Source organism: Gopherus flavomarginatus, chromosome 5 (genome assembly GCF_025201925.1).
Source record: "Gopherus flavomarginatus isolate rGopFla2 chromosome 5, rGopFla2.mat.asm, whole genome shotgun sequence".
NCBI lineage: Eukaryota > Metazoa > Chordata > Testudines > Testudinidae > Gopherus > Gopherus flavomarginatus.
In genome coordinates, this window is record NC_066621.1 from 113,585,406 (window position 1) to 113,605,507 (window position 20,102).

A 20,102-nucleotide genomic window follows, 5' to 3' on the forward strand; every position below is an offset into this window, starting at 1 on the left:
ACAGAATATGATATAAATGAGTTAGACCATCAGAACACAGCTTAAACATTAACATGCATGGAAATGGACAGTGAGATCATGGAACATTTGGAAGTATAGTTAAAGCTAGAGCTGTGCCAATAAATTAAATAATTCAAGCAAAATTATTTTTACTAAATGTTCAAGAGAGAAAAAAATGGTACTTGTAATATCTCAACAGCAGAACTCTCCATGGATTTAAACTCTTGAGAAATACATAATTCAAGAGGAGAACATGGCAGTTATCTGGAAATATGAGAATGTTCAGTACACATGGGTGACACCTAATATTTATCAGTCTCCAGTAATTTATTTTTTTAATCTAACACATAATGCATACATGAAGGCTTACATTTTAAAAAGAGAAGATGTGGAGGAGTTTGGGCCTCTGGGACACACATGTGCAAACGAAGTACAAGTTAACTTAATTCTTTATTGTTAAAAGGATATTTTTCTACATATTTCTAGTCTTCAAGAATGCAAAACTAAAGGGATAACTGATACACAGGTAACAGATATTATCACACTAACTGTTAAAAGATCTCATGTTGGGAAGCCAAAAAACAGACCAGGACTGGGACCAGAGCAATAGACAACAAATTAACTTCTCTCAAAAAAAACCCCATACCTACTCCCTCTCCCCCAAAACCACACACCAAAAACAAACAAACAAACAAACAAACAAAAAAACCACACCACCACCAAACAGTTTTAGTCAAGTAAATTTAGGTTTGATAACTCATGAACTTTAAAGCCCTAAGCCTGGTCTACACTGGGGGAGTAGGGTGGGGGCAAATCGATCTAAGTTACACAACTTCAGCTACGTGACCAATGTAGCTGAAGTCGACATACTTAGATCTACTTACTGCAGTGAAGTCAACAGCTGATGCTCTCCCGTCAACTCCGCCTGCGTCTCTCACCCCGGTGGAGTACCAGTGTTGACGGGAGAGCGCTCGGTCAATTTATCGCGTCTAGACTAGACACGATAAATCGACCTCCACTGGATTGATCGCTGCCTGTCGATCCAGCAGGTAATGTAGACAAGTCCCTAGAAACTGAAATCTTACATCCACAGAACAGTTAATACAGTTAACCAGTATAAAAGAAAAACCATCTTTATGGGTGAAAGGAGAAAGCACTCTATACCCATTCAATTATTAGTTCTTGGCCCATCTGCTTAGGCTGCTAATACAAGTGAAAGTTAGTACTAACTGAATGCAGGGCTTCCGCAGGCCCAATGCATATCCCCCGGCAAATGGGCAGAGATCACACCAGTCCATTTCACATAATCCACTGAATTGAGAAACTATATCATCCCTCAAATTTCCTAAAATGCTAATGGAAACCCTAACATTACACTGTATAGTATCAAATCAGTGATGTGGGATACAGAAAAATGGATAACAGCAAATGGCTGTTACGGATGCTCAAATAGTATCCGTTTCCTGATAGGAATTTATAGCTATTCGAAGCAGTATTTGTAATGGAATGTATAATAGTTTTATTATAAAAAATCTGCCTTGTTTTTGTTAGAATCACTCACTTCCTGGTTATGCTTTTTTAAATGCAGATTCTTTTTAAAAGCCAGAACCATTATTAACCATCAAGGTTACTTGATCATAAAAATGGAGGAATTATTAAAATTAAATTAATTAATTAAGGTCCAGGATTGCAAAGGTGTATTTAAAACCAGGATATATTCCACCTCAAAATTTAACAAGAGAGACTCTGACATGTTACTGCAAGATTAACCATCCTATGTTAAAGAAAGTAGGCTGACTTCACTTCAAAATTTTCTGAATTACTAGTTCACAGTCACCTAAAACAATGACAGCAACATTTAATTAAGACTGAAACTGAAGTTACCTTACAAACCTCCCGTTTAAGGAGCTTGTATGCAGAGCAATTTAACCTTTGAGCTGAAATTTCTTGTTTGTTATTCAACCAAAGGTGAATATTTTGGAGAAGTCAGGTACACTTTCATATACCCATTTCTGAGTTATATGAATGTATCCATTTGTGGGGTGGTGCTGGAAAAAGAAAGTAGATATGTTCATGCTAAAAGTAATTTTGAGGGGAGGGGAAGAGGGTGTGGTTGTGATAAAAAAAATTTTAAACAAGTTTATCATGAGCTTAATACTTTGGGCCTGATCTAGAGCCCACTGATGTCAATCGGCATCTTCAATGACTTCAATGGATTTTGGATTAGGCAATTAATAAGGACAAGCAGGAGGCAAATTAGAAGAAGGTGGTATTGGTACTCATCCAAGCTCTGCTCTGTCCACAAAATAAGTTGCACCCACTTGAGTGACTAATATGAGATACCTCAGCAGAGTGCAGTTGTTCATAATATGATCACCTTACTTCTTTCTTCCCCACTTTGATTAGCAGTGCATTAGTTAATGATAATAAAATTATCAAAATTTTTGAGTACCTGAGTTAACACTTCATTAAGATGAAGCAATGGTCTCAAGTTGCAGTGGGGGAGGTCTAGGTTGGATATTAGGAAAAACTATTTCACTAAGAGGGTGGTGAAACACTGGAATGGGCTACCTAGGGAGGTGGTAGAATCTCCATCCTTAGAGGTATTTAAGGCCCGGCTTGACAAAGCCCTGGCTAGGATGATTTATTTGGGGTTAGAATAATAGAATATCAGGGTTGGAAGGGACCTCAGGAGGTCATCTAGCCCAACCCCCTGCTCAAAGGAGGACAAATTCCCAACTAAATCATCCCAGCCAGGGCTTTGTCAAGCCGGACCTTAAGAACCTCTAAGGATGGAGATTCTACCACCTCCCTAGGTAACCCATTCCAGAGCTTCACCACCCTCCCAGTGAAAAAGCTTGTCCTAATATCCAACCTAAACCTCCTCCACTGCAAACTTGAGACCATTACCCCTTGTTCTGTCATCTGGTACCACTGAGAACAGTCTAGATCCATCCTCTTTGGAACTCCCTTTCAGATAGTTGAAAGCAGCTATCAAATTGCCCCTCATTCATCTCTTTCGCAGACTAAATAATCCCAGTTCCCTCAGCCTCTCCTCATAAGTCATGTGTTCCAGCTCCCTAATCATTTTTGTTGCCTTCCACTGGACTCTTTCCAATTTTTCCACATCCTTGTAGCGTGGGGCACAAAACTGGAAACAGTACTCCAGATGAAGCCTCATCAATGTTGAATAAAGGGGAATGATCACATCCCTCAATCTGCTGGCAATGCTCCTACTTATACAGCCTAAAATGCTGTTAGCCTTCTTGGCAACAAGGGCACACTGTTGATTCATATCCAGTTTCTCGTCCACTGTAAGCGCTAGGTCCTTTTCTGCAGAACTGCTGCCTAGCCATTCGGTCCCTAGTCTGTGGCAGTGCATTTGATTCTTCTATCCTAAGTGCAGGACTCAGCACTTGTCCTTGCTGAACCTCATCAGGTTTCTTTTGGCCCTATCCTTTACTCTGTCTAGGTCCCTCTGTATCATATCCCTACCCTCCAGCGTATCTACCACGCATCCCAGTTTAGTGTCATCTGCAAACTCGCTGAGAGTGCAGTCCACGCTATCCTCCAGATCATTAATGAAGATATTGAACAAAACCAGCCCCAGGACCGACCGTTGGGGCACTCCACTTGATATTGGCTGCCAACTAGACATGGAGACATTGATCATTACCCGCTGAGCAGGGTTGGTCCTGTTTTGAGCAGGGGGTTGAACTAGATGACATCCTGAGGTCTGTTCCAACCCTAATCTTGTATTTCTGAACACAGAATCATAGAACATTATGGTATCCTCAGCAACTGTAATTCATCCTTGTTGCATATTGGCATAAATTTAATTTTGGACACTATTTATTCGGGGAGTGGGAGGAAGCGTGCACACATTTCTTATCAATTGCATTGCAGAAACACCTACTTGGGTTTTGAATCAAGTGGTGTCAAAAACATGCAAAAATACAGGTTTAACTCTTCAGGATTGATCCATTCCTAAGATTCTGAGGGGGTTGTTGCAGGACAGGGAGAGTCTGTAGTTATGCAAAGGAAGGAAAGGCTGCAACTCAGGGCTCTTAGATGCACCAATCCAACCCAATCACATCTCTTCTTCCTCTAACCTCCCTATCTCCATATGCTGGGCCCATCCATTCCTTTATGTTGAGAGACAGGACAAGCAGACAACTTCATAGCAGCTGCTGGGGAGCATGACAGAACAGGCACATAGCCAAGAAGTGGATCCATGCTCTGAGATCAAATGGCAAACAGCAGGAGATTCTCCACATAATTTATGGGGAGGGGTTCTGCTTTAATATCTGCAGAAGGGTCATAGAAGTCAGGGAAGGCTTGTTCAGAGGGTGGAGAGAAAGCAGCAGATTTTTTGGCTCTCATCTATCATCTTAGAGCTCTTAAAGACAAATATTTTCATTCTGAAGATTTCTAGGACTGACTGTATGATATGTAAGAAAATACAAAACATTTGCAGAAATATGGTTGAATTATGGGACATTATAAAAATAGATTTGTCTACATTTCAATTCTTAGCCATCATACTGTTTCATCAGAGTTTTGCACTCAACTTGGAGGAAAGCTGTAAAGGCACAATATTAAGTATCCCACTCTGGCTCCTCCCTATTCTCTCAATTTATTGCTTCCTTTGCCTCTTCATCCCAATGCTTGGAAAAAATTCCCACTTCCTGTTCAGTAAGCCTGCTCTCTGCCCAACACCTTCAAATCCATTTCTTCCAGGAATCTTTTCTTCCTTTGCTTCATCAGTTCCATTGCCTCACTCTCCCTTCTCAAAAGTGTCCTGTATGTTTTAGTTATCACAGAGTGTCCCAAATAGTTATGGACCCATATATAATTATTTTTAAAAGATTCTAATTAAAAAATGTTCCTTGATAAAAGACTGCAGATATGCCTCCAAAGAAAGCAGACTGTACTAATCGTATTTTTAACTACATGGATCAATTTGCAAATCCTCATTTTTATTTTGTGGATTAAATTTGGAAAGTTTACTGCTATTCTATTCACAGAGCTATAGCACAATTTTGAAGCGTCCGAAAGGTGAAGAAATGATAGACTTGTATTCAATTGCAGCCATAGTAAAAATGTCCTATATGTATTATACAGATTATTATTTTTGCCACAAGTGTGTTAGTCAGCTGATTGACTTTCAAGGAGAAATGTCACTTTTCCCCCACCAGAAAAAGTGAGATCTCAGAGGCTGAATTGGAGCTAGTTATTTTCCTTCTGAAAGCTAGTGCATTACAGTGCACATACAGTGAAGGTTTTGGATGAATTTCTCTCTTATGAGCCTTCTTAACTAGTGAATGATGGCTGGTGTTCAACAACCTTTTTTCCCTAAGTGTGGATTTTCAAAGGACTTGAAGTGAGTTGGGTGGCTAACTCCAACACAATATTAATAGGATTGGCATCCAATTCCCTTAGAGTCCTTTGAAAATCTTAAGCTCAAAGTCCAGTGGTGCTGAAAGCCAGTTTTGATAAATAGATTACTAGCATTCTAATATGCAACCTTGTGAACAAGTGGGCAGAGGAGCGGTCACAGCCAATTTAGCCAGTCTCACCATCTATCATGTATAAGTAAGGCATGGTGGACAGCAAGATCAGGCCCTGATTGCTCCTCCACTCTGTGCTCAGGTATTTGGGCAAGGGAAGCCTGGAGAAAAAGACTAACATGTGGTTGAGCTGACATCTGAAGAATGCAGAGAAACCAGAAATGTCTGGGCTATTTGGGAGCAATCATGACCACCAATGCTCTGTCATGCTTCATCTTTCTCAGTGCTCATAATAAGAGTGGGACGGGTGGAGAGCAGTACATCAGCTGCCCTGATGCAGTAGAAATGTCTTCCCTTTGGGGTCTTTACTCAGGATGACACTAAAGCAATAGGTACATTTTGTGTTGTCCTGAATTGTAAACAAGTCAGATGTCAGTGTCCGCATTGCTGAAATGTTGATTGAACCAAACCATTCTGTAGTTCCAATTCTTGATCCCCAGATAGGAATCTGCTGAGCTGTCTACAAGAATACTGTAGATCCCTGAAAGGTGCACTGCTGATAGAATGATGTGACTGATTCACCAGTTTTACAGGCTGATGACTGCTATACAAATTGATGGCTAGGTTGGATTTCATGCCCCCTTGCTTGTCGATATAGAAAACGGTCATTATATTGTTTGACTGTACTTGAACATGTCCTGTTTTTATGTATGGAAGAAACCTTTCGCAAGCTCCGAGAACTGCTTGCAATTCCAAACTGTAAAGTCAATATGTCTCATGCATGCTGTATGTTCACCTAGATGAGTGCCCCATCTCAATAAGCAGGTTCTGTGATGAGTATTTTCTCATGTGGAGGGGGAATGAATAGGAGTCCCATACAAACAGTTGGTAACTGTTTTTCCACCAATTTAGTGAGTCTCATATACTCTCTGAGGGATAGATTCCTGTTTTTCCATGCTGTCTCTGCTTGGGACATATACTATCTTGAGCCAGACTTATAGGCTGCAAAGTTGAAGCCTTGAAAACAGTATTACATATGTGCAGGCAGCCAAGTGGCCTAAGAGAGTAAGACATGACCCAACAAATGGGTATGGACTGGCTTGAAGCTTTGTGACTAGTGCCTTCATGATCAGGAGTCTGTCCTTTGGGAGTTATGACCTGACTGTGATTGAGTTCAGTGATGCTCTGATAAAGTTCTATCATTTATGTGGAGACCAAGGCCTGGTCTACACTACAAGTATAAACTGATTTTGGCAGCGTTAAACCGATTTATCACTGAACCCATCCACACGAGGCCCTTTATATCGATATAAAGGGCTCTTTAAATCGGTTTCTGTACTTCGCCCCGACGAGAGGAGTAGCGCTGAAATCGGTATTACCATATCGGATTAAGGTTAGTGTGGCCACAAATCGACGGTATTGGCCTCCAGGCGGTATCCCACAGTGCACCATTGTGACCACTCTGGACAGCAATCCGAACTCGGATGCACTGGCCAGGTAGACAGGAAAAGCCCCGCAACTTTTGAATTTAATTTCCTGTTTGCCCAGCGTGGAGCTCTGATCAGCACGGGTGGTGATGCAGTCCCAAATCCAAAAAGAGCTCCAGCATGGACCATATGGGAGATACTGGATCTGATTGCTGTATGGGGAGACAAATCTGTTCTATCACAGCTCCGTTACAGAAAACGAAATGAGAAAGCATTTGAAAAAATCTCCAGGCTACGATACAGAGTCCACAGCACAGTGCTGTGCGACAAGCGTAACGGAAAGCCAAAGGATCAAATGGATGCTCATGGAGGGAGGGAGGGGGTACTGAGGACTCCAGCTATCCCACAGTCCCCGCAGTCTTCGAAAAGCATTTGCATTCTTGGCTGAGCTCCCAATGCCTGAAGGGTCAAAAACATTTTCCCGGGTTGTTCAGGGTATATGTCGTCAATTTACCACCCCTCCCCCCCCCCATGAAAGAAAAGGGAAAAAAATAATTTCTTGACTTTTTTATATGTCAACCTATGTCTACTGCATGCTGCTAGTAGATGTGGTGCTGCGGCAATGAATAGCAGCATCCTCTCCTCTCCCCTCCCCTTCCCGGTGGCAGACGATACCGTACAAAAGGACTGATAGCTGTCATTATCCTGTGAGTGCTCCTGGCTGGTCTCAGGTGAGGTCGGCCGGGGGCGCCTGGGTAAAAATAGGAATGACTCCCAGTCATTCCTGGTAGATGGTACAGAACGGCTGGTAACGGTCCTCATCATAGCAACTGGGGGCTGAGCTCCACCAGCCCCCTCCCTTTCCTGTGTAAAGAAAAGATACTGTACTGTCTGGACTATCATAGCAGCTGGAGGCTGCCCCCCCCCGCCTCATTTTATCTCACTAAAAACTCAGTGTTTCTTATTCCTGCATTCTTTATTACTTCATCACACAAATGGGGGGATACTGCCATGGTAGCCCAGGAAGGTTGGGGAGGAGGGAAGCAACGGGAGGGGTTGTTTCAGGGGCACCCCCCATGAATGGCATGCAGCTAATAATTTCTGCGGGATTTGACACAGAGCGGCTGTGCTCTCTGGTTCTCTGATACACTGGTTCTCTAGTACACTTGCCCCATATTCTAGGCAGGACTGACTATTTTTAGATAAACCATAAAGGAGGGATTGACTCAGGGAGTCATTCCCATTTTTGTCTTTGCGCCCCCGGCCGACCTCAGCGGAGGCCAGCCAGGAGCACCCATGACAGCAGCAGACGGTACAGAACGACTGGTAACCGAAATCTCATTGCCAATTTACAATGGCACAGCAGATGGTACAGAACAACTGGTAACTGTCTCTGCTACCTTGCAATGGCAAATGAATGCTACTGTGTAGCACTGCAGTACTGCCTCTGTCAGCGGCATCCAGTACACATACGGTGACAGTGACAAAAGGCAAAACGGGCTCCATGGTTGCCATGCTATGGTGTCTGCCAGGGCAATTCAGGGAAAAAGGGCACAAAATGATTGTCTGCCGTTGCTTTCATGGAAGAAGGAATGAGTGATGACATCTACCCAGAATCACCCGCGACATTGTTTTTGCACCATCATGCATTGGGATCTCAACCCAGAATTCCAAGGGGCGGGGGAGACTGCGGGAACTATGGGATAGCTACCCACATTGCAACGCTCCAGAAATCGATGCTAGCCTCAGTACGTGGACGCACACCGCCGAATTAATGTGCTTAGTGTGGCTGCGTGCACTCGATTTTACACAATCTGTTTTACAAAACCAGTTTAGGTAAAATCGGAATAATCCCGTAGTGTAGACTTATCCCAACATGGATTTCTCTTTGTTTACACAGATGCCCAGTGATCGCAGCAGCTTGATTAGAGCTGTTGTTGCTGAATGGACCTCTTGATGAGATCTCCTTGTCAACAGCCAATCATCGAGGTATGGAAAGAGAAATTCTGTTGTGTTGGAGGTGAGCTGCCATGACTAACATCACCTTTGTAAACACGCTTGGGATCGTAGGAAATCCAAAAGAAGCACCTTGTAGGGGTAGTGTTTTGGACCTTCAGTGACCCTGAGAACTTTCTTGTATACCGGATGGATATCTATATAAAAATAGGGATCTCATGTTGAGAACCGTGAACCAATCTCCTTTGTTTAATGAGAGAATTGTTGATACTAACTTTCCCATTCTGAAACGTACTGCTTGAATGTAGATAGTGAGTCATCATAGATCTAGGATAGGTTTCCATTCTCCCTTTTTTGGGGTTGGGGGGAAGAGAAATCAGGAAGTATCTTGAATAGAACCCTTCCCTTGTTATTGAGGAGTCTATGGCTCCCAGATGCAGAAGGAACCTTTTTCCTGAATGAGCATTTCCTCATGACAGTTGTCCCTGAAGAGGAACAGGGATGGAGATTTTGAAGGGGGAAGGGAGAGGAACTATATCATGTATCCTGCATGAACAATGTTGAGGACCCATCCGTTGGATGTTTGGGTCCACCAGTCATTCAAGAAATAGACTAGATGCCCTCCAAATTGGGTATAGGAAGACAAGTGTAGGAGCAGAGTCGGTTCACAGCTCTAGACAATCTTGTCATAATTGTTTCCTTACAGATGGCTGAGTTCCAAAGGTAAAAATCAAGAGGCGCAGTTTGTCTAGTTCTTTGCAGCCTCTGACACTGCCTTAGAGGCTCATAAGGTCTGTGGTAGAAAAATGATTGGGAAGTAGGTCTTCGCCTGTATGGTTGCCGCCTATGGAAAACTCTCTTGGATACTGGTGTATAAACACCAAGAAAACAGAGTTCCCCTATAATTTTTGGTAAGTGTAGGGACTTTGTCTTCTCACTAATGAGATAATTCTCCTCAAAGGGCAAGCCCTCTACCGTGGATTGGACCTTTCCCAGGAACCCAGAAGACCGAAGCCACAATGCTCTCCCCATGACCACTGCTGTGGCCATTGAATGGGAGGCTGTGTCAGCTACAGCAAGTGCAGTCTGCCGTAATGATCTTGCAATCAGCTTTTCTTCCTCGATAAGCACTTCAAACTGTTTGGATTCGAATGAGTAAATAAAAATTCTGCCCCTTTGGCACCAATGTTCATGAGGAGCACCATCTGCTTGGATTGTGTTCCATGAGCAGTGCTGATGGTACTGTAAACTTCACAGTATCTCTGCTAGTAGAGCATACCAGAGACCGAATCTCTGCATATACTGACAATACTGTTGGTTTAGCGAGACCTTGATTAGTAGAAGGTCTGGTGGAAGGACTTCCCCTGTTGTGCCATTCCTCAATAGATGAAGTCAGAATGTCTAGAGATGGTAGGCCTGAAAGAATGGGCAAAACTTAGAACCCTGCAGGATGAGGATGTCTTGCTGAGCACTGTATTTTTCTCTTAATAAGGGGGGAAACGAGTGCTCCTCTCTGCCTGCACCATCAGAACCAGCTTAATGAGAGATCTTGGCAATGAGGACTCCTAAGTAAAAAATTCTGATACTATCTGTTCTGGTTGCCGCCAATACTCTTCTTTCAATTGTGCTTTGGACAGTAGTGGAGTAGTCGATGGTGCTGATTTCAAAGCAGTCTTGCTATTCAGGGCCAGGATTTCAGTGCTATGCTTGGAAAGAGGTGCTGTGGTACTGTTCCCAAGAACTTATAAAAGGGGGCTCCCTTCTCAGGAGACAGCTCAGATGGAGATTTATCCCTCTGCTTATGAGGGAAATCTTCCCTCATGTTTCCACTTAGAGGCGGTGGAGGACTTATTCCCACCTTTCTTGGCAGTAATGGAGTCTACAGAGCCTGGTGGAGCACTCTGTGGTTCCTCAGCCCATTGTACAAGGGGCTCTCCTGGGTCTGGTCCATTAGGAACCTCTGCAGTCGGTATTCACGTACCTTGCAGGTTCTTAGAGGAAAGGATTGGCAATTGAGCACTTGGAGTGAACATGAGTTTCTGCAATGCAGTAGACTGGGCGTGGTTGTCACTGAACTGGGCGGGGGGGAGGGTGAGTGAAGTCACCAAATTTAGCAACACTGAACAACTACTTGTATAAACTATTATCCTAAGGAAAACTAACAAACATGTACAGATAAATCAGTGAAGGAAGCAAGTGCTGGACCATTCTGTTTCACACCACGGGCAGTAGAAAGGAACTGGAGAAGTCTATGCTGCCATTTATACCCTCAGTCTGAAGCACCAGGACGATGACTGTGCAGATGCGGAACAGCAGCCATTTCTATCAAAAATCTTGTGGACTCAGATGCATTGAACACATGCACACCCCACAGTACAAATAGGGACCAGCGCTCGAAGAATACCCCACCCCAATTTAGAAGACACTTGAAGGTGAGATGAAAGAACAAGGAACAAGCAGAGACAACATTACTGGTATGAGATGGACTGGAACCAGCTGACTGAAGCCTGTGAAGAGGTATAAAAACTGCCATCTGAGCACACAAACCATAACAAAAGGGGGCCTTCTTTGGTTGGAATCCAAAGGTAACAAAAATAAACTGTTCCTTTGCAGAAATAAGCTTTCCAGCTCACTGCTAACGATGTAAGCTAGGTCCCCCGGCTCTGGGGTCAGAATCAGAGCCAATGCACGGGGTGGATGGACTGATCGGATGTTTGGTATGGCTACTGGCTCCAGTACCCACTAAGCGGCACAAGTGGTATCTCTTGTGGCTTTAGTCATCTGCAACTCTCCTCCCACAGAATATGGCATTATAAGGCTCTCTCAGGAGACATCACAGTTGCCTAATCTAGTCAGATACTCCCCATACTAGCAGTATATGCCATTTGCCACATGCACCTGGGTTGGCAGTTTTAGAGGCATGGGACAATGCACATGGTGTGGAACTCCAGGACAGAGAGAAGCAGTGGCCAGATAGTGAAGGCAGACAATGAGCTTTCAACATAGGTTCATGTACAACTGTACATTCCAATTGGCTCTGGTTACATCATTGGGCAGTTTTCTCCCACAGCATTATAAACCTATACCAAGGCCTATGACAATATTTTATTTCAATAAATCTGAAGCCAGCATCGGACCTCCCTCACATGGTAGGAATTAGAACAAGTGAGGTTCTAAGGAAAGGCTTTGAGTCCCTGGCCAGTCCCATCTGACACAAAACCAGAGGATCTTACCATTACAAAAATGTATTCACCATCTACCTTGCACAAAGGGGCAGTCATGAAAGCAGTGTTTTTCTAGCTTATCTAGCTGTGCATTCTGAAACGTATTCAGTCTTACGAACATGCTAAGGATGTGGAACAAGCACACGTGAAAAGAATACTAAAAGAAAAGTGTAATTGGATGTGAAATCCCTGTTCACTCAGATTATATTTAAATTTTGGCCTCTATTCATTGCTATTACTTACCATAACACAGACCTGCTAATATATTTATTTCCTGTAACACTTTATAAAAATTAAAGGTTCTATGAAGAGTGAGTCACTACAAATACAGCCTCTATAGGAGTCTTTCCAAGAATATTAAAGAATTAGCCACCCTAGTGGGAGAACAGTTCAGGAATGCTAAGATGCTCTTCTACATGGACTGGCTGTAGTCATCAGCCTAAAACTGACAGAAAGTAGAAGGTTAATTGTACTGGCCTGGGCATGCATACTGCAACATTAAAGTTTAACATTCTCTCAAGAGCAGGCCATGTTGCTGCTTCCTTATCTTATCAAGTAAAGAGATTTAGAGCTTTCATATTAGAAGCTATATGTGAAGCCCACTCCGGTTACCAATTCTGCGCCCTTGATCTCTAGAAACACTGTGTTGGACATATAAATTGCCACAAATATTCAGTTATCAGAATCTAGAATTTTACTTGGTTCTTGGAAAAAATTGACCTGCCAGATGATTAGACACAACCATTTGGTATCCACCAAACATACCACCATCCCACTGCCTGATGTTCCTGAATGCAAGGCTAGATCCTAACACTGAACCTTAGGGCTCAACAGAATAACCCTTGAGAACATGGTCAACAGCTTGTAAAACTGGAAGACAGAATGAGCATCAAGAATTCTCCACCATTCATCATATTGTATCAAGCAAGCAGAAATGTGATTTAGTAAAGCTACAGCTCATGGCCACTATGAAGGGGTGTCCATCTTTTCATTATAAAAATGTTGCACCAGGAACTACATTTTTCATATATTTCTGATAGACATTAATTTCTCTTGCTCCCTCTTTCATGCTAGAAGATAGGAGCAGGTATCCTCTAGCAGCTGGAAGCACATGACAGAAAAGGTATAAAGCCAGGAGGATTATCATTTCAATGAACCAACTCAGGCCAGCCAAATGGTGACATGCACTACATGAAAGTGGTGTAAGGCTATGAGGGGGCACATTGTGCCCCCTTATGCTCCTGTATCAGCTATCTGCATCACAGATAGCAGCACTGCAACTGATGGAGCCTCCATAAAACTGCTCCAACTACCTCCAAACAAGTGGAAAGAAATAGGCTGGAGTGTGGAGCCTTGACTCATTGGGTTGCAGCTTCCCTCTCAGGCTGTTATGAGCAATGCTGGCTCTAACAGAGGGCTTATTGGCAGAGGCACGATTGAGCTCTCAATAGCTTCAAATGAATTAATTTTATGGAGTACAAAGCAGACTGAATACTTACTCACTGGGTGTATTCAGAAAAAAAAAAGTAGAAAAATGCTTGCTTATCTTAAACATTAGACAATTTCAAGATAATTATAATTGCACTTATTACATTCATACCAAAGGAAATGTCCTTTTAAAGCAAGAGGCCCGCTGCAGAAAAAAGGTCTTTCAAAGTAATATTTTTAGAAAATCCAGTCTCCAGTTCTGAACACCAATAAAGGAATTCAGTAGATAATCAGTATTCAAATTCATAACTCCTAAGAATGTGTAGGAGGCAAATTAGCAGCCTTCATTTTCTGATAGCAGCTAATAACTTTTGAGTGGGTCCTTCCATTATGGGGAATAGTATTCAGCATATTTTTCCTTTCCTTTTTAAATGACCTCTTAAGTGCTATACACCACAGAACAGAATCCGGAAGGTGTAATTTTTTCTTAGCGCAATTCAAGATGTACTACCAGAGAGAGGGAGGTAAAAGCCTTCTTTTTCCCTTTTTGAATACTAAGACTGATCTGCAGTGATGTGTGTTCATTTAATTAAAACAACAACAAAACCTAAGGTGTTCCAAGCCCATGTTAGTCACTTTAGAGCCTCAGTTATTTTTGTGGGCGAGGAGAATGATATAGGAAAAAGCATCAATTGTTTTGAAGTCAGAAGAGTGGTTTTTGTTTGCTTGATTTTAAGATGTATAGGCTCTTTTAAGGATCTTTATCACTACATCATGGTCACTTGCATTGTTCTTTATATTACATATGTATGCATACAGTGTTTGGTGCTTCATCTACCAGTATACTGATGCTGTACTGAATGCATTTTATTTTTTTACCAAGGAGAATATTCAGTCAAGATTTACAGATTAAAAGATCAATATGCATCAGAATAGGGCTACTAGATGTCTTATAGTGCTAATTAATCTTCCTAACTCCATCCTACCCGCTGGTGTATTTAGAAGCTTTTTTAGATTAGCCCAATCTTTTATGAAACAGATTTTAGAATAGTATGGCATTAGCAAGCAACGTTGAGTTATAATGAAAAATATTACATTGAAATTCTGCACAAAAACCTTAATGCATTATTTTCACTCAAAACTCCAACACTAGAGTAAAACAACACGGTTGGGTTATGAAGGAACACCAGGGAAGACACCGGTGGGCACAAGACCCCACCATTAACTTTCTTCCTGTCCTAGCAACCTTAAATTCTCTAACCTCCCTTTTTTTAGATCCACAACTGACAAAATAAATAAATGGAAATAATAACACAATGCTTTCCTTTTATAAGAATCACATCTGTCCCAGAAGATTTGATTTTTATAAATGATTGATTTGAAATGAAAAGCGGAGTATAGGTTTGTACAGGGAATTATTTTATCCCAGTGGTTTTGATCACTATATGCGCTTGATTCTTTTATCAGCGATTCTTATAAATGGAGTATACTGGTACCATCTAGTTTTTAAAACTATTTTCACCCACACATCTCAAAGCACTTTACAAAGAATGTTACAGATGGGGAAACTGAGGCACAGTGAGGCAAACTGACATGCTCAAGGTCACCCAGCAGACTAATGGCAGAGACAGGAAGCCTCAATCCCAGTCCAGTGCTCTATCGTCTATACCATACTACCCCCTAAAAAACAACCCCCAAAATTATCCAGAGACCCAAATCCAACCATTCTTTACACATAAAAGATTGCAGGATATGGTGGGTTGTGGATTTAAAAAAAAAAAAAAAAAAGAGGAAAACCATTGTTCTAGTCCAACCTGCTTCCCACATAGAGTACCTTGGAATACTAATGGCGTTACCCAGGAATGTACATTTTAGAGGAAAGGTAACAAGTTGTCGGGTTGCTTCATGAAGACCTTGTTAGACAGGGGATAATACGGAGGGATGTTAGCAGAAAAGAAACTAACAGCTTAATAAAGGTACTTACAAAACAGCAGGCAAAAAAATACTCAACACATCTAGCACAACCAGCTAGTTACGTTTAAAAATTTTTGTTTGTGCTGATTCTAAATTTTACTTATTTGTTGAAAAACTAAATTCTCAAGAAGACACTATTGTCAAACTTCCAGCCAACCATTCTGCAGCACCAATCATGTTTTCAGAAAACTCCAGCTCTGTACAGAAGACTTTATCCTCTTTTTTTAAAAAACTGTTTGGGGATTTCAAACTATATATTTTCCACTTTAAATATATTTTCAAGGAGGCAGGCATACTGTAGAATATATTTTGCCATTCTACCTGGCTTTTCTAAAGAATCTCTTTATAAATATTCAATCATAAGTTACTTTTCTATTACAGTTGCCATAATGTTGACAGTACAATGTCTGTGGACAGCATGCAAAAACTCTTATGTTGAAAGACTGCCTATGGCAAGTCAGTCAAACAATGTGTTCCTCTTTTTCCTCTCCTTCCCCCTCCACGACAAATAAAGCTGTAGAGCAATTCTATCCCCCAGTCTATGGATGTTAAATTACCCTTATGAGTAAACTGAAAAAGCAGAAAAGTTCCACCTTCATATTAATAAAAATTGGCACAGCACTAACTTCTAACAGCTCCAGAATGGGTTGCAAATAAAGCATGATATTTCACATAGCTCAAAATGTTCATTCTTAATCTTTTCCCTTCTCCTCCCGCTGCCCCATAATATTTTACTTTGAAGAATTTATTGATTTAGCAGAATTTGAAAGCAGAGGGATTAAAAAAAGTGATAAAGGGAGTGCAGAAATTAGCAGAGGTGGCACTACCTGAAAGCTCATCAGAAAGGGGAGTGAGAACAATATCAGGCAAGAAGGGTTTGGAAGTATGGATCAGAACAGGAGCACTTTTAGCACTGCGTATATAGGCCGATGGCAGAGCACATTCACCAATGGATCGGCTTCTCATGGCTTCAAAAAAGGAAAAGAAAGAAGTGGGGAAGGAAAAAAAGAAGAGTGACTATAATGAAAGGCTTGTGTCACACAAAAAGCAGCAACAGAGAAAACAAAGAAAGGAAGAAAACTTTCAAACTTAAAACATTTCAGCACAGCAGATGCTGGCAGAGCTGTAAGAAAGAAAAAAATCAGTGGACACATAAGACATTTTGAGTTTTCAACTTTTTATGTAAAGCAGCACTAATGTCTTTAGTCTGACAGTTACAAGGATTTTCCATCCAAAATTGATAAACTAATTAAACAGTATTTTCCACTGCATCAGGGGTTGAAAAATCAGCAAGTTCAACATCATTCCAAAAACAATCAGAACTTGTGCAATTTTAATCTAAAAAGTAATTTACCCTATTATAGTTCTATTTTTCTAGACTAGCTTTAGTGTTGAACAAGAGTATCCTGATTTTGAAACGAACAATTTTCAATTCAAGAATTTCCAATGGGTTTAAAATACTAAAAGAAAATTATTTTTGTCAGAGATTAAAAGTTTAAACACAATACTATAATAATAATAATAATATAAATAGTTTACAAAAATCTAGTTGAAGTTGATTAACAGTTTCTTATTTGTACAGAAAATTTCAATAGTAAGTTCTGAACATAAATGGATATTTGATAAATCTTCCCAGATATGAATATTTTCTTACTACAGTTTATTTAAACTAGCTCAGTTCAATGACAGCTTCAAAGTTGAGAAACCAAATGAGAGCTGACTGAAAAGACTGTTTTCCGCTTCCAATTTATAAATGAAGAGGTGTGTGAAAGGTTGAGATCTACTAGTTCTAAAAATCTTGAAGGACATAGCGAACATTGTGGCCAAAACCAACCAGTTCAATTTGCTAACCACAGATAACATACTTCCTTTGTCTAAAAAAAAGTTAGTTTTAAATGAAAAACTTGTTTGATAAACTTACTTTTCCCTTGTATTTCCAGCTCATTTAGTTTGATTTTAGTTAATTAACAAACAAGTTTGAATTACAGTTTTTATGCATTTTTAATTGCAGTTTCCATCCAAATGCAGCTTGACAAAAATCACAAGTAAAAATAAATCTAGTAAATCAGAAAATCTTGAATGGCACATTTCTAACAAGTTTAAAAAATACAAATATTAAGAACCTCAATAAGTGTGTGTTAAGCTTAAATAAATACATATAGATGTAGTGTTTCCTCCTGGTTATTAAAAAGTATCAAATTTAGTGTAAAAACTGCATGTTTTAGTTGCTAATCAAGTTTTATTGGATACCAGGCAACAAGAATCAACCTCTTTAGGAAAATAACTAAAAACTACAAATGCAAAACAAGATTAAAACAGATCATTTATATCAAGGATTTCTGCTGGCTGATTTTGAATTAGTCAATTAAATCACTTTGATTTAAGTCAATCCAAGATTGAGATTACTTATATAAAGGTTGCAGGATAAGAATTATACTTGCCATATTCCCAATAATTTTAACAGTTCCTTGGATAATATTGGTCTGTTTCCATTTTGCAGTATATCGGTAAGAACAGATACAATTTATTTCTGTTAGTACAACTAAAGCTTATAAAGATACAATTCATGATCTTCCAGTAGTGTTCTCCTTCATATTTGCATGATGGAAATCTTAATTAAATAATATAAAAAACCCTTATACAGTGACAATTTTTTCATGGGAATTTCAGTGTTTTTAAAAAAAATAAAGCTTGATTAGTAAATACAATATCTATAGACTTTTTACTCAGTTGCATGTGTCTTCAAAACATTTTGAAATAAAATACGGGAGTCCAATTCTGCATGGGAATCAGAAATACATGGAGGTGGTACAAGTTGGAATTAGTCACAGCACACTTATCACTCCAATTAAAGGGATGCCTCTAATATAGCGACATGCAGAAAAAAAATGGTGAATCAATGTATGTGGAGCAGGAAACACATGGGACAAGTGGAGTCTAGAGATTATACAGTTCTAAAAGCACTTACAAGAGCGTCTTGTAAGACATGTTTTAAATCAAAACAGTTTCCTATTAAACATAGGGCTTCTCTACACAAATATTTAACTGGTGCAAGTTGGGGTATGAATCTACTCTGCATTAGCTCCCTACATGCTAAGGGCTAGTCTACCCTGGCAACTTTAAAGCACTGGCTTGAATAGTCTGGCAGAGTGCTGGGAGAGATCGCGCTCTCTCTCTCAAAAAGGGTGTAGCTCCCAGCACTGGTGCACTGTCTACACAGGCACTTTACAGTGCTGAAACTTGCTGTGCTCGGGGGGGGGGGGGGTGGCGCTTCACACCCAAGTGAGAAAGTTGCAGCACTGTAAAGTGTCAGGGTAGACAAGTCTTAAATGTCTGTTAGTGTCAGTTCATTTGTGTACTTTGATCTAGTTCTATTTCAAAAGTCCTCGATAGATCAAAATGAACTAGGGAACTGTTAATGCACATCAGGGTCCATACAGACAGATGGTGTATAGCAAGCTAGTACAGGGTCGATTCACACAAACTCAGTGTTGTAGACAAGCCCTCTGTTTATGAAAGAGAAACTGACTAGAAGTAGTTTTGCTGCAAAGTCTACAAGTAACGGTAAGCGCAAGGCTCCAGCTTCCTTTATTTTCAAAATTTATTATTAGATGCACAGCATGCATTATTGTGTATCTTAAAATAAATCAAATGAACATGGATATTAGAAGATCTTTTAAACTACAAAGCATGTACCAAACCTTTATAATAAGATACTAGACTCAACACAAATTTGCTGATAATAGCTCATCTTAATTAAATTAGCCTCCTTACAGTTGGTATGGCTACTTCCACTTTTTCCATGTTGTGTGTGTGTGTGTGTGTGTGTGTGTGTGTGTGTGTGTGTTCGTTCTTACTATATGTTCCATTCTATGCAGCTGATGAAGTGGGCTGTAGCCCATGAAAGTTTATGCTCAAATAAATTTGTTAGTGTCTAAGGTGCCACAAGTATTCCTGTTCTTCTTAAAATGAAGTGTTCCTTGGAGTTGAGGAGGCAAGCTCCTAATTACATGCCCTGGAATAGTGTTTCACAGCCTTCTGAACAGCCCAGTTGAGATTATGGAAATTTAAACTGCCTTTCCAAGATAAAAATGCAAATCAATATTATTAAGACAACTGCCTATCAGGTGCTGTGAAATACATTAGCCAGGCTAGCTCAAATTTTAAAGTTATTGTAGTTTAAATAAGATGTGCTATATTAGTATCAGTAGTCAAGTAAGGGGAGTCTTATTACCAGGATTTGAGGTTTTCAAATGAGCAAAGGTTTTGTAGCAGCATTTTTACAATAAATTGTACCAGACAATTCTGAAAGTTCACAAGGAAGAGTCTTGAAATTTTTTCTCTGTATAAATACAGTAATAGTAAAATTAAAAATATTTATTTTCCTTCCATATCTTGATTGGTGGGAGGGAGGGGAAGGGAAGGGAAGAAGTAGAGGAGGCAGATGGATATGCCATATTTGCTGCTTTCATTGTATGCCTATTTTACTCTGACCTGTCGATTATTTGGGGCCACATTCTCACCTAAGTTATGCATCAGTAAATACCTCACATCATTCACTATTGTTCTTGCACACAAGTGTA

General features: G+C 40.4%; 1 protein-coding gene across 3 annotated transcripts in view; it reads right to left on the bottom strand.

The window, feature by feature from the left end:
* RALGAPA1 (Ral GTPase activating protein catalytic subunit alpha 1) overlaps positions 1–20,102 on the bottom strand; it is a 245,702-nt gene that overhangs the window by 137,073 nt on the left and 88,527 nt on the right. For 2 of the 3 annotated variants that reach the window (XM_050954009.1, XM_050954010.1), the window contains exon 17: positions 16,347–16,487. The exons of the other annotated variant lie outside the window; for it this stretch is intronic. In XM_050954009.1, the coding sequence (XP_050809966.1) occupies positions 16,347–16,487 (141 nt within the window). The remainder of the gene's footprint in view (positions 1–16,346; positions 16,488–20,102) is intronic. 3 annotated transcript variants of the gene reach the window in all.